Source organism: Vipera berus (genome assembly GCF_964194415.1).
Source record: "Vipera berus genome assembly, chromosome: 2".
NCBI lineage: Eukaryota > Metazoa > Chordata > Lepidosauria > Squamata > Viperidae > Vipera > Vipera berus.
The window spans coordinates 43,132,769-43,145,709 of NC_138203.1; the positions used below are offsets into that span (position 1 = coordinate 43,132,769).

Genomic DNA, 12,941 nt, shown 5'->3' on the forward strand with positions numbered 1-12,941 from the left:
TGTAGATTTACTTTAATTTCTAATGACTAACAGAACAAATATATTTTCACTTTAATGACAAACAAATGATGACCATTATCAATAAAAACTACATTACAAAAGAAAAAAAAACTTAATGCATTTGTGTGAAGAATTCTTAAGAGGGGTTAAATATGAGCAATTCAGTCAAAAAGTACTAGGTCTCATATTTTGCACACTGTCCTTACCAGAGTAGTTGGGAGTCAGATAGCATGTAAATATAATAAATTTAATTAATTAAAGTGGAATTTAATGTGGAAGGACTATTTCTTAACCCTTCTTTTTCTGGTATATTTTATTGTGGAGGTGGAGGGAAGGTGGCAGTGGAAAACAAGAGAATTTTAAATCACAGAAATGCCTTGAAATCGAAAGAAAAATATACATCTCCATTCGTTGGCTCCAAATTATAGCCCAACATTTGTACATCAAAAACAATTTAAGAAAAAGAACAATGAAATAACATCTAGCTCTATTGTAAGGATGTCCTACCTGGTATTTGCCATCCATTTCATGCTATGTTCTAAAATATTCTACTCTGAAACATCTTGAACTTGATGAACAAGGAGCATCAAGTACTATGACCTCATATTATCCTTGAATCTAATTTAAACTAAAAAATATTTATTTCCAAAATGGACTCTAATGAAGGTAATGAGTAACACAACAAAACTGAAAATCTATTTTTCTCAGGCTCTGCCCATCATCTCTCTGAAATCAAAGGTTTACTGCAATTGTACTGTGAAAGACAGCCATGACACATAACATTAAATATAGCAAGGAAAATGTTTGGTTAAAATCATAAAATTCTGAATTAAAAATGTCTACACACAGAGTAAGATGTAAACAGTGTTTCAACAGATTTTATTGTTTCATCACTAAGTTAAAGGTTATTTATTTTGAGAAGCTGTAGAAAGATACATTGCTAAATAGTAAAAAAAAATGTCATGGACAGAAACAGCAAAGTCTTAGCAGACTATGAATATAGACATAGTCCAAAGTTTATTTAACACATGGATGTATTATTAAGGCTCCTTTTCAAAGACAGAAGTCTGTCACATTTACCTCTAGAGCAGAGGCCAAAACCTTTCTGCTTCCCAAGGTCGCTAGTATTCACTGTAATTTCTCAGTAGGAGCACAGATTAGGTATACTTCAATTGGATAGTTTAATAACTGATTCCTTTTAATATAAATTGGACTGTTAGCACTTATGATTTAAAGTATTTGTCATGAAGATGTTGTTTCCAAAAGCCTCCAAAGTTATTCTGATTCCTCACTAATGTTTGTGCTAGGAGTCTGCTGCTGAGAGTTTCTTGTCTAATTCCAAAGCTCGAATATCTCCATTAGCTTTGGCATTTGCTGTAAGAGCCTGCAGAATTTGGAAAGCAGAGAAAAAAAGAATTATGCATTAATGTGAGTATAAGAGTTAAGGATGTTCACTTACTTGCTAATCAATCACAAGCTAAATAGGCCAGTTGGTTGTACGTAGGGATTGCAAAACCTTCTGACATAAACCATTCCATGCAGGGGACTGCTGCTTTAAGGTGGTCTTGTACCTGCTCTGAAAAATCCATCTTTCAGATGTTTGGACTGTGTACAGAATGAAAGGTGGCTGAAGAGTGTGAGGGTGGGGAAGAAGAACAGGCCAAAGAGTCAGGGTTTTCCTTGTTAAGGGCACATGTAGGCATCAGCAGCAGCTTGTGAGAGGCAGGAAAAGTGCTAGGCAAGTGCTAAACCAGTGGGGTAAGCTGTGCTGGGAATTTGAACTTTATTGCAAAGACCATTGTAATAACCAAGAGGTGCAAAAGTCGATACATTAGCAGCAACTAAGAGGAATTGGAGAGAGAGGGAAGGGAAGACATAATGAAGATGGGAAGGCCTATAGGATCTGCTGCACTGGGGCTTTAGCAGCAGTAGTTTTTTTGGGGGGGAGGCAGAGGAGCAAAGGGAAGCACTGAGATGAGGGGAAACGTGGCCACCCAGAAGTAAAAGGAAAGGGAAGTATGTCAGCTTTGTTCTGCTAGCCCTGTAAAATCATTAGATCTCTTTGAATTTTGTTTCAGCTGAAACCCAGAAACACCAAAACCTATTTTGGATTTTCATACACAGCTAACGCAAAAGCATAATTTCCAGAATAAGATGGTTTGTTTTGGGTTCCAAAAACCCCCATAACTTTAATTGCTGAAATCACTGTCAACTGTAATCAATGTTCTCTATTTTTATTTAATAACCCGATGGTTACTGTTCATCAACTATATGATTAATGAGCACTTTTGATTCATGAATACATTATGGTATATCACATTATTTTCAGTATTCCAAATATTATTTCTTTACCTAACCAACTTTAACTATATATTTAAAGTTCTTTAACTATCTTTCTTCTAAAAAGATTAAAATGAGTGATACAACTTATAAATGCAACCAACTGAACTGAAAAAGATACAATAAAATCAAATGTAGAAGCTTACTACAAATATAAAATTGTAACCCTTAATTAAAGCTATTAAAGACAAATTCTAATGTTGTTTCCTGAGAAGAATATTTCGTAAGTGCAATGTTAATGTGTTTTTTTGCAAATGAAATCCAGTATATTTAATATATTCACCTAAATAAATAACACTGGGACATATTAAACTCCCAATAAAGCATTGGGAAACACACACATATATATATGTATATAATATGAAATGGTTCTTACGTCTATTAATTCATAATCGTTTTTGGCATATAAATGTCTTAAGAGATACCATCGGGCAACTGATACTACAGTTTCTGGAAATCCAGATTGATATACCACTCTCTCTAACATACGACGTGTTTCTCTACAAAGAAAACAGAAAAAAATAGAATACTGATTATTATAAGAAGTAGTGAGAAAATGGCAAAATAAGTACAAATCTACAGCATTTTAGATATTCAAGTATATACTTATATTTACATGAATTCATGTTTACAAGCAAGCATTATTTTCTCTCAGTACAAATGAGCAGAAAAAGGTTATATTCTACAATATAAAACTAAATATAACGCATTATTAAAAGAGAGTGAAATACTGAACTGCCCCATTAAGAGGATGCAGAAACAGCCTGTTAGATAGATGTGGACTGTTTACAGGTGAGAAAATGTCTTCATTATCACTCAATCAGACTCTTGGTCCCAGTTCAAAGAATATTTCCATGCAAGCAAAGCTACTGTATAACAGCCAGAAATACTGTTTGAGTTTCCTATAAAGCTCCCAAACAAGCAATTTATTCTGCAGTTTTAAAAGGCCTCTTTGACAATAAAACTTTCACAGCAATTTGCAACAACCATGTCCTCACAGGGAAATAAAAAGTTTAGACCTTGACCATTAGGGATTTTGTCTCCACCAAACAAGACTCTCTACTGCATCTTACTATAATTTTATCCTTTATGATAGCAACGCTCAACTGTTTTCTATTTTATACCGTCTAGATATTTTTGAATTAGGGTAAATAAAAACGTAGCACAAAACCATACCCACCGTGAACCCATTTTGCGATTATACTGCATAAGTGCTTGAAATAGAATACCCAGCGGACAGAAGGAAATTTTCATAGCTTCTGTTGTGGCTTCTTGAACTAGAGATGGCCAGTGATCATTTGAAACATTAGCCTTTAAACAAACAAACAAAAAACTAAAAACCAGTTACTTATATCAAACACCATTATATCTCGCAGCAATTAAGAGCTACAAATACTTTGATAGTGATATATCATCTTTTCCATTCACCTCTTAAATTAGTATGAAAAGTAGCATCAAATTCCAACATAATAAAGTAGCTTTCTAGCTCTTTTGGTAAAATGGTTTAGCCAAAGCTACTAATGTTACCCAATATTTATTTAAATCTATTTTTTATGTAACTGTTCCCTCCATATCGACAAAGAGGTCTTAATTCATGAATATTATTTTGAAACTCTCTAATCAGTAGCCCCTTGCATAAGTGACCCACCATGTAAAACCATACTTCCTACTATTAATTATTTTAACAAAGTATTCTTGACTCTACTAACAGAACAATGACCTGACTTCCAGTATTAAAGAGAAATCACTGGTTATTTTAGCTGTATGTATATGCTGTTAACAACTAAATTTCTAGAATTATAAAATTTAAAAATTCACAATCATGACAGTGTGGAATATCTTTTTTTTTAAAAAAAGCATAAATCTCTAAGAGCTATTTATAGCTGACAAATACTATTATTTCATAGTACATTTGCGATGAAACCTGAAGGTACAATTTACTTTATCATACAATTTGCATAGATAAAATATCTTGACTGTATATTTTCTGATTCCTGCCATAATGGTTAATTGAGAAAAACAATTTTAGTATCACATTATTGCAATTTATTAATTTTATAATTTAACAATTTAAACTCTTACCATACAGATTTCCAGGGCAAGTTTAGCAAGTCTTAGAAGACTAGAAAGTTTCCCACTTAAGTTGCCTTGCTGAGATGCCAATTTTAGACTTTTTCGGTAACACATTTCTGCAGCAACCATCATTCCTTGTGACTGATAGACTTGTGCCAACCACTGGGGGTGGGGGGAGGGGAAAGGAATCAAGTCCATTGTTAAAAAGCATGCTTTATATTTAATATCTAGTTTTAAAACATTACTCTAAGAATTGTGTTAAAAGTAAAATTGCAAACAGCCACGGTTATTTTAAAAACAAAAAAGTAAAATGTCAAAATAAAAGAACTCAAAAATATTTAACTCAATCTGGAATTTCATATAGTGATCTCCTGAATGGTTTAAACAAACACACTTCAATAAAATTCATAAACTGCATATAGTTGAACCTGCAATGTAGCCTGAGAGTAAAAATAAAAATAAAAAATAAAGATCATGAATATAACTTTCCCTCCCCAAGATGGTATAGTTGATAAAGGAAGTTATGCAAATACATAATAATCATCCTCTCTGGAGTTTCCATATCAATTTTCCTGACACAGTAAGGATAACATTGGTAGGCTCTTTCTAAAAGGGACAAATAAATTCAGGCACATTGTCCCAGGAAACAAACATCACTCATAAACAACACAATATTGGCTTTTGTTACTGTCATCTATAAGCATTCAAACGTTATCATTGTTGCCTTGCATTCCAAATGAATCTCCAATATATGGTTAAATGGGATAGCTGGAACCTGCTCAAATTAAGACTTGAAAGTAGCTGACCATGGTGCTGAATAGGTCAATTTTCAATTATGCATTTCTATACTTCTGTTAGACACAACCAAATTCCTTAATATTTTCATAATTTAAACTATACAGAAATGACGTTTACACCAAACCCAGCTATATGTTTATCTTATATCTATTTTTCTACAGACCTCTGTTTTTAAAACATGGATCTAAGCAACTATAATTTTATTCTTGTTTCTCCTTAGGTCATGTAGTGTTGCAACTAATTATTTTGCAAAAGATATTTATCACTTTGTTTCCTGAGGCAGGAGGAGGATTGGAATGGATCTAGTTTTGATCCTGAAGTAGTGGAAATATGATCTAGAGTTGGGAGATAATATCCTTTGTGCTTGTAATAAATGGATAACTTTTTAAATACTCTGAAGTTCTGTTCCCAGTACCATAACAGGGAATTAGAATTCTTTTGATTGGTCAACTCTGGGACCTGATGGAGTTACAAGTGAACCCTTAGTTGCCACTTGAAATAATAGTTGGTAATGTCTCTAGGTCAGATCATAGCTGTATGATTTCTCTCTGCACATAAATTCCAGAAAGTCTCCTGGTCTTCTGACGATTTTTGGGAGATGAAGCAGGTGTTGAAAGATGAAAAGCAAACATAAGTGATGCCCCTTATCAAAGGTTACATCTTGGTGGCAAGAACACCAAGACACAGCTATTTTTCTTTTCTGAAATCTATATGTGCCATGAAGAATATTTGAGGCATTTGTTTGATAAAGCTTGGATTCCCTCTGAGTTGTGCAGTTGAATTGACTGAGGTATTGTGTAGCCTATTGGCTCCAAGGAAGTGAACAGAGTTCTCACAGCTATAAATGTGTTCTTCCTGATTGGCCAATACCTCCTGGAAGTGACATATGGGTCAGTCAAAATGGTGGTAAATATATCCTTGAGGGAAAAGTGGTTGCATTTGCATTTAAATAAGTAGTGATTTGTCCCTCCTCAAAAAGGAAAATGGAGTTGAATAATATCCAGTCCATGTCCAACCTACTCTTTTTGGTGAAGGTTGCCACATAGATGGCTGGCCTACAACGTCAGAGGACTCTAGAGGAAATAAGATTATCTGGACCTCTTCCAGTCAGATTTCAGATCTGGGCACAGTATTGAAAGACCATTGATTGCATTTATTAATGACTTATACTCTAGAAACTGTGTGTATCTGCATGAAGGAAAACTTATTCAAGTTCAACCCTTGCAAGACTTAGTTACTATTGATTTGAGGGTCACAAGGATTCAAGGAATCTTTGTCTTCTTAACAAGGTTGTGTAATCCCAGAAAAACCTGCTGCACAAATTGGGGATCCTCCTGGAATTATGATTCTTGACTGAAGAGAAGTTTACAGTTGTTTCTCTTGAACAAATCCATCTTGTATGCCAACCGTAACCATTTCTGGATCAGGAAATCCTACCTATAGTATCTTAATCACCTTTTGCAGCTGTTCCTGAAGCCCATTCAGAGGATAAAGTTGATCCAGAATGTGACAACACAATTAGTTATCTGCCTATATAACACTGCAATCCTGAAAACAGTCACATAGTTGTGTTACTTAACCTATTTGCAAGTGTATTGCGTGATTTTCTCCAGTTCTTGCTGTTCTATTCTGTTATCTTCAGCTACTTTTTTGTTTTTCTTGTCAACAATTGTTAAGTCCGGGGGTGTTACCGTGTTCCCCAAAAGACCTACCCCAAAAATAAGCCCTAGCTTGATTTTTGGGGATTGGCCTAATATAAGTCCTATCCCAAAAATAAGCCCTAGTTTTAGGGTGAGGCGCATGCCTAAAAGTCAAGCTAGGGCAGGGGTGTGGAGCTTACCATTGCAGCCAGGCCTCCCATGGATCGACACTTGCCTCGCCGGCCCACTTCTTCTGCGGCCGAAGGAGCAGCTTCATTCTGCAGCTGAGAATGGAGCTCAGGCCTGCACTTCACAGTCAGAGGCCTTTCCAGAAAGCCTGTGCAGCTGAGAACTGAGCTATGCATTCAATCCATAGTTCGGTTCTCAGCTGCATAGGCCTTCCAGAAAGGCCTCTGATGGCGAAATGCAGGCCTGAGCTCCATTCTCAGCTGCAGAATGAAGCTGCTCCTTCAGCCGCAGAAGAGGGTTGGCTGGCCAGGGCTGTTGGTGCCACTGCCACTAGGTGACTGGAAAAGACACACCCCCAATAAATAAGACCTGGTACCTCTTTTGGAGGAAAATAAATAAATAAATAAGACCAGGTCTTATTTTAGGGGAAACACGGCATATAGCAGATGCTTATTTCAACTGCAAAATCCCAGAGCACCTGAACTTCATTTTTTATTACTTTGTCTATTTTCTGGTCCCCCCAGTTCTTTTTTTATTATTATATACACAAAAATGTGAAATCACAGCTGCCAGTTATTTAGCTAGTGTAGGCTTCATATTCATCAACTTCTTCCCAAGAACCTAGGATATCATAATGTTACAGCGTAGTATATGTACAGATCCATCTGCCTTTATAATTGGCAGATGAAAATTTTGTCAATATGCAGATTTTGTAAGTGCCATCCAATAACCACTGGGACCACCACAGCCAATTTATGCCATAATCTTTAGATTTTGATTTTACTTTGTGTTCTTCTCCAATTCTGTTTTTTATTCTAGTGTCCTCAAGTATTGGCACATCAATTATCTACACTTTCTTCTTTCCAACTGCTATTAAATCTGTTGTTGTTACGAACCAAGACTTTATCAGTCTGTAATCAGAAACCTTACAATATTTTAACCTGTTTATTTTCAACTATTTTTTCAACTTTATGTCCCCACGAATTGTTCATTACTGGCACATGTTAATTTTTACAGATGTTCCAGTGAATTATTTTGGTGACTGTGTTATGTCATTGTTCAGAATCAGTTTTTGTAACTTTCTTGAATGAGCTGAGTATATGATCTGCTTTTCTTTTTCTTTGCTTCTTTGCACAGTCTGCACTTTGAATCATCTGAAAATTTTTCAATTCTGGCCTTGATTGCATTAGTTTGATTAGCTTGCTCTTGAGCAGCCAAAATCAAGCCTTCAGATTCTTTCTTTAATGTTCCAGTTCCACTTTTTCCTCTGATCGTTTGTAGAAATTGACCATGTAATGATTTTCCTTCCCAACATTCTGTTCTTGTTTTTATTACATTATTTCTATACTCATATTTGTTTCCTGCACATTCAGTAAGTTCCAAGTTTTAATGCATCAATTCTTCTTCTTGGATGCCTTTTATGTAATCAGCCAATGAATGCTTTTCTTCTTCAATAGTTTGACTTGAAGTGAACCTCTGCCTCCATTTCTGCCAAGCAGAATTTTAAAAAAAGGTAAATGTTTCCCCTGTCCAGTCATGTCTGACTCTAGGGAGCAATACTCATCTCCATTTCCTAGCCAAGGGAGCCAGTGTTGTCTGAAGACACTTCCGTGGTGGGAATGTAATGCATAGTGAACAGTCATTAACTTTCTTGTTTTTTGGTCCAAACTGTCCAGTTCCACTTGTGTCCAGTTAATAATTCAAGCAATGTATTGTACATATATAGTCAAGTATTGATGGCTTTGATAGTGTTTCTATAATATAATTTTGTATTTGAGTCTGGAAAAATAATTTTCCACAGTTCAAACATTCATTTTAAGTATTTCCACTTACTGGTTCTGATTTATAATTAGGAAGCCATAATGGTGCAATTTTAGAATAGTTAACTTTGGTTGTAGTTCCGAGTAATCCTACAGGGCTAGGCCATGATTCCCCAGCCACCGCTCCAGAATCCCATTGTCCATGTCGCCAGGTGCCCAGGAACTCTAGTATCTAATGTACCGTAGTTCTTGTTGACCCGAGAAATAATTGATCTGGTGTAGGATTCTTTTTCTTTTTTCTCATATTAAATGGGTTGATGGATGCACTTAGTCTGGTTCTTCCTCAAAGACGTGTCTGGCATGGGTAACCCTTCCGGTAGAATACACTACTGCCAGCACAGCTCTCCACCTCATCAGAGCATCACAAGTCCCTCCCCCACAACTAGGGTTATTGTCATTATTTTGAAATGTTTAATTATTAAGAGAGGTACAAAGGGGATTTAGACTAAATGGAAAGAGGGATTATATACTTATGTCACTGGATATTTTTGTTAATTCTACTAAACCTTTGTTGATCAATAGCAGTTCAAAATGTAGATGCATTTCTAGAAAATAGGATGAGGTATGAAATTAAGATGTATCTTGTTATTTAAGAGATAACAATATATTGTTAATATTGACTACGTTTGCTGGGGATGAAGGATAAATGTTCTTTTTCCTACTTTCTCTTTTGGGGATGATTTCGTTTCCTTTTTTCCACACTTTATATATATACAAAGACATAAAAATATTCTTATATTAAGTTTCTGTTAGTTTTATCTGCTTAATATAATTCTTAATAAAATTAGTTTTAGAAAATAAACACTAATTTATTTTTCAAAATTTGTATCGTCCAGAAATACTGAGACAACAATTTATTGCCTAGCTTATTCTTTGTTCTCTTATTTCTTGGACATGATGTCAAAACATTTTTTGCTTCCAGTAATGAAAGAGCCCTATTTTCTGGGCAAAACATCAAGTACATTTAAATGCAGAAGAATGGCATTAAAGACAACTATGCAAAGACTACTTGGATTCTAAAAATCATCTGGAGAAGCCACCAACTACCAATGTGCTGATGCAAGATTAAGAATTATTGACAGTATTTATGGCAACCTCTATTGACTCTAGTAGTCTTGATGCTAAAAGCAACAGGGCAACCAAGCAGTCGGATTTTAAAATTTGCTACACTGGCAAAATGCGCAGACCAGCAGCTTTTGATTATAACACTTGACTGTAATGCTCAAAGAAATACATTCCCAACATAAACCCATGGGTAGACATGCCTGCTGGAAAAAAAATCTATGTTGAAAACCGTGCTTATCTACGAGCTTCCAATTCCTAATTTGACCTCACTGGTTTGGATTCAAATGTAAGGATGTTGAACCAAACTGACAGCATGGTGTATATGCTATAGTCTGAGGTGGTATCTCTAAAGTCTATTCTGTCCACATAACATATTACTTTCCAATTTTCAGCAGGCTTTCGAGAGGGCAGAAACACTACTTATTCATAATACTAGATGAAGAAGCCCCATACTGTGAAATATAATACAGAGAACCCAATCATGGATAAATGTAGACAAACTTACATGCCAAGCTGTAATCAATGTGGAGTTGGAGAGAACTGCCTTTTGGAGCTCTTCCAAGATGGCATCAGGAAGCTCTTTGTGAGATTGCAAAAGTGGTTTGCATTGAACTTGTCTTAAGAGAAGGTACCACATTGGCTGCTCAGGAAATTCTTTTAATCCCTAGAGGCAAAAAATGAGTTTAGTTCCATAGAAATTAATTAAAACCACTTCACAAAAAAGCAGAGCTGTTATTCTAGCAACACAATTTCAATAAGTCAAGGAATCCAGCTATTTCAGTTATCAGTGAGCAAAAAGAGGAGAGTTAAACCATTGATTCTGTGAAATCAAAATATTTTCATGAGGCTTAAAATAAGATTCCCAGCACATTTTGATCGAGCAGCTATGTTGGTTCTGTGTTTCATGTAGCAAAGCTATAACTTCAAACAGGTTTTACTGGCAACTGATGCATGAATAATTACAATTCAATTAACTTCTGATTTTTTAAAAAATGTCTTTTTTCATTTTTTGTGCTATTTATTTAATGCTGTCAGCTTTGTTCGGGTATTTTTAAAATTGTGTTCATGCCTTGAAGTACTTGTAATCCACCAAAAGAACTTGGGTAACATATTGAACATATTATAAATATAATAAAATGTTTGCAATAGACACTAAACACTGCTGAAGATGTTACCTAGCCTGGTAACAAAATGTTCGGAAACCAACCCTCAAGCTTGGAGAACAAACCGTCACCCTCATATAATAAAATGTATTAGAAGCAATTGCATCTTATTAAACATGTCACCTGTGCTTTAATTTACAATAATCCCATAAGGAACCAAATGAGCTAGTGAGAAGAGGCAAGAAAGCAGAACAATAGTAAACTAAAGGCAAAATATTTCAATATTTACAAACAAATCTAAAGTGAATCTCAGACTTTCCACTGTAAGCAAAACCAGTACTGACAGTGCTGCATATTTACCATTTCTTTTCATATGGTTTCACTGAGATATTCTGATATGGACAATATCTGCAGTAATTTTTAACCCTCTGGATCAGGCTTTTTCAGTAACCTTACGTAAAATTGAACAATCATAGCACAAGTCATCTTAACATTAATCGTACCTTTTCACAGAGTTCCTCAGCTTCTGAAGTTCTACCTGCCTCATTTAAGCTAGTAATAGCTTGGAAAAGAGACCACTCTTCGATTTCTTGAGCTCTGGAAGCTGGAAGATCTTTTTCTTTAGCTACAAAGCATATGAAGTTCATTATTTCATAATATCCCATGTATCAATCCCAACTCTTTATAACAAAAAAGTATGCTATTCTGATATCAGTAAGAATAATTGTTTTGATATTAAAGCAATCCACATTTTAAAAATACATAACTATATTTCAAACTGTAACACATTTATCATGGTGAGAGAAGATTTTGGCTTTGGAAAGTTAATAGTTGTGATCCCCTGCTTTACACTATCTTCCACTCCTCAGATTCCAACTCTCCAGGAACCTTTCGATTCAAGCATTTTCCTGCTACAATCAACAATGGGAAGAAATTAAAGTCTGCCTTTATGATAGTACTATAAGGGAGCAAAAATTTCTAATTTGTTAACAGTAAACCTATTATTTCCCAAAATAATTGACAGGATGTAGGCATGTAATTTGTTACATGAGCCACTGACATACTTGATCATCAGGAAAGATGGATCACCACTGGATGAATTAAACTCTTACATTTTCACTATGGAACTAATCTGTTTCTTTCACTGTAAGATAAATGTTTTTGTGACCTATGGAAAGGGTCTAGTTAGAATGCCATTTGTTATAGGAGTTTTGTATTTGCAAGATTTTTGAATAAAGGAAAGTACAGGTTTTGGTAAGCAATGGTAACTGGGACTAGAATTTCTCTCACTAAGCAATGCAGTCATAAAATGTGACCATGCCACTTAGTGATGTAAATTCCAGCACTTCACTTAATGTGAATCCTATGACATTGTTAAGTGCAACATCATGTGATTGTTATTTACAAACTTCTGCCAGCTTCCCCATTCACCCAGCTTGTAGGAAGCTGGGAAAGAAGGTTACAAATGGGGATCATGGGACTGTGAAATGCTGCAGCATTGTAATTGTAAGCTGACACCCACCTCACGTGAGAGCTAGAAGGCCCTAAGTCAGATAGTGTTCCTCACTAGTCAAAAAACCTGAGACTAGACAGGCCCTTAATATACAATGTACAGATGTCAACCTCTGACACTCTAATGCCAGACCTTCTCTGGCATGTCAACCAAATTATACAGCTTCTTTTCCCACAATGTTTGCAATGGTTGTTTAAGAGACTTACACATCTACAGTCTCTAGGTTTTGCACAATTTCTATAATCATCCTTAAAGAACATTTTTTTTTCTATCTATCTACACTGCGGTGGCTCAGTTGGTTAGGACGCTGAGCTTGTCGATCAGAAGGTCGGCAGTTTGGCGGGTCGAATCCCAAGTGCCGCGTAACAAGAGTGAGTGCCTGTTACTCGTCCCAGCTTCT

The 12,941-nt window shown here is 35.4% G+C and overlaps 1 protein-coding gene across 2 annotated transcripts in view; it reads right to left on the reverse strand.

Annotated features, from left to right (window-relative positions):
• Positions 1-851: 851 nt before the first annotated feature.
• Positions 852-12,941, reverse strand: part of SKIC3 (SKI3 subunit of superkiller complex) — a 58,092-nt gene continuing 46,002 nt past the window's right edge. The window contains exons 36-41 of one of the 2 annotated variants that reach the window (XM_081321743.1): positions 11,532-11,653; positions 10,431-10,589; positions 4,423-4,575; positions 3,521-3,651; positions 2,717-2,840; positions 852-1,384 (exon numbers count right to left, since the gene is read on the reverse strand). In XM_081321743.1, the coding sequence (XP_081177869.1) occupies positions 1,304-1,384; positions 2,717-2,840; positions 3,521-3,651; positions 4,423-4,575; positions 10,431-10,589; positions 11,532-11,653 (770 nt within the window). In that variant the 3' untranslated portion in view covers positions 852-1,303. Of the gene's footprint in view, positions 1,385-2,716; positions 2,841-3,520; positions 3,674-4,422; positions 4,576-10,430; positions 10,590-11,531; positions 11,654-12,941 lie in introns of those variants that run through there. The other variant, XM_081321744.1, reaches the window with a different exon arrangement.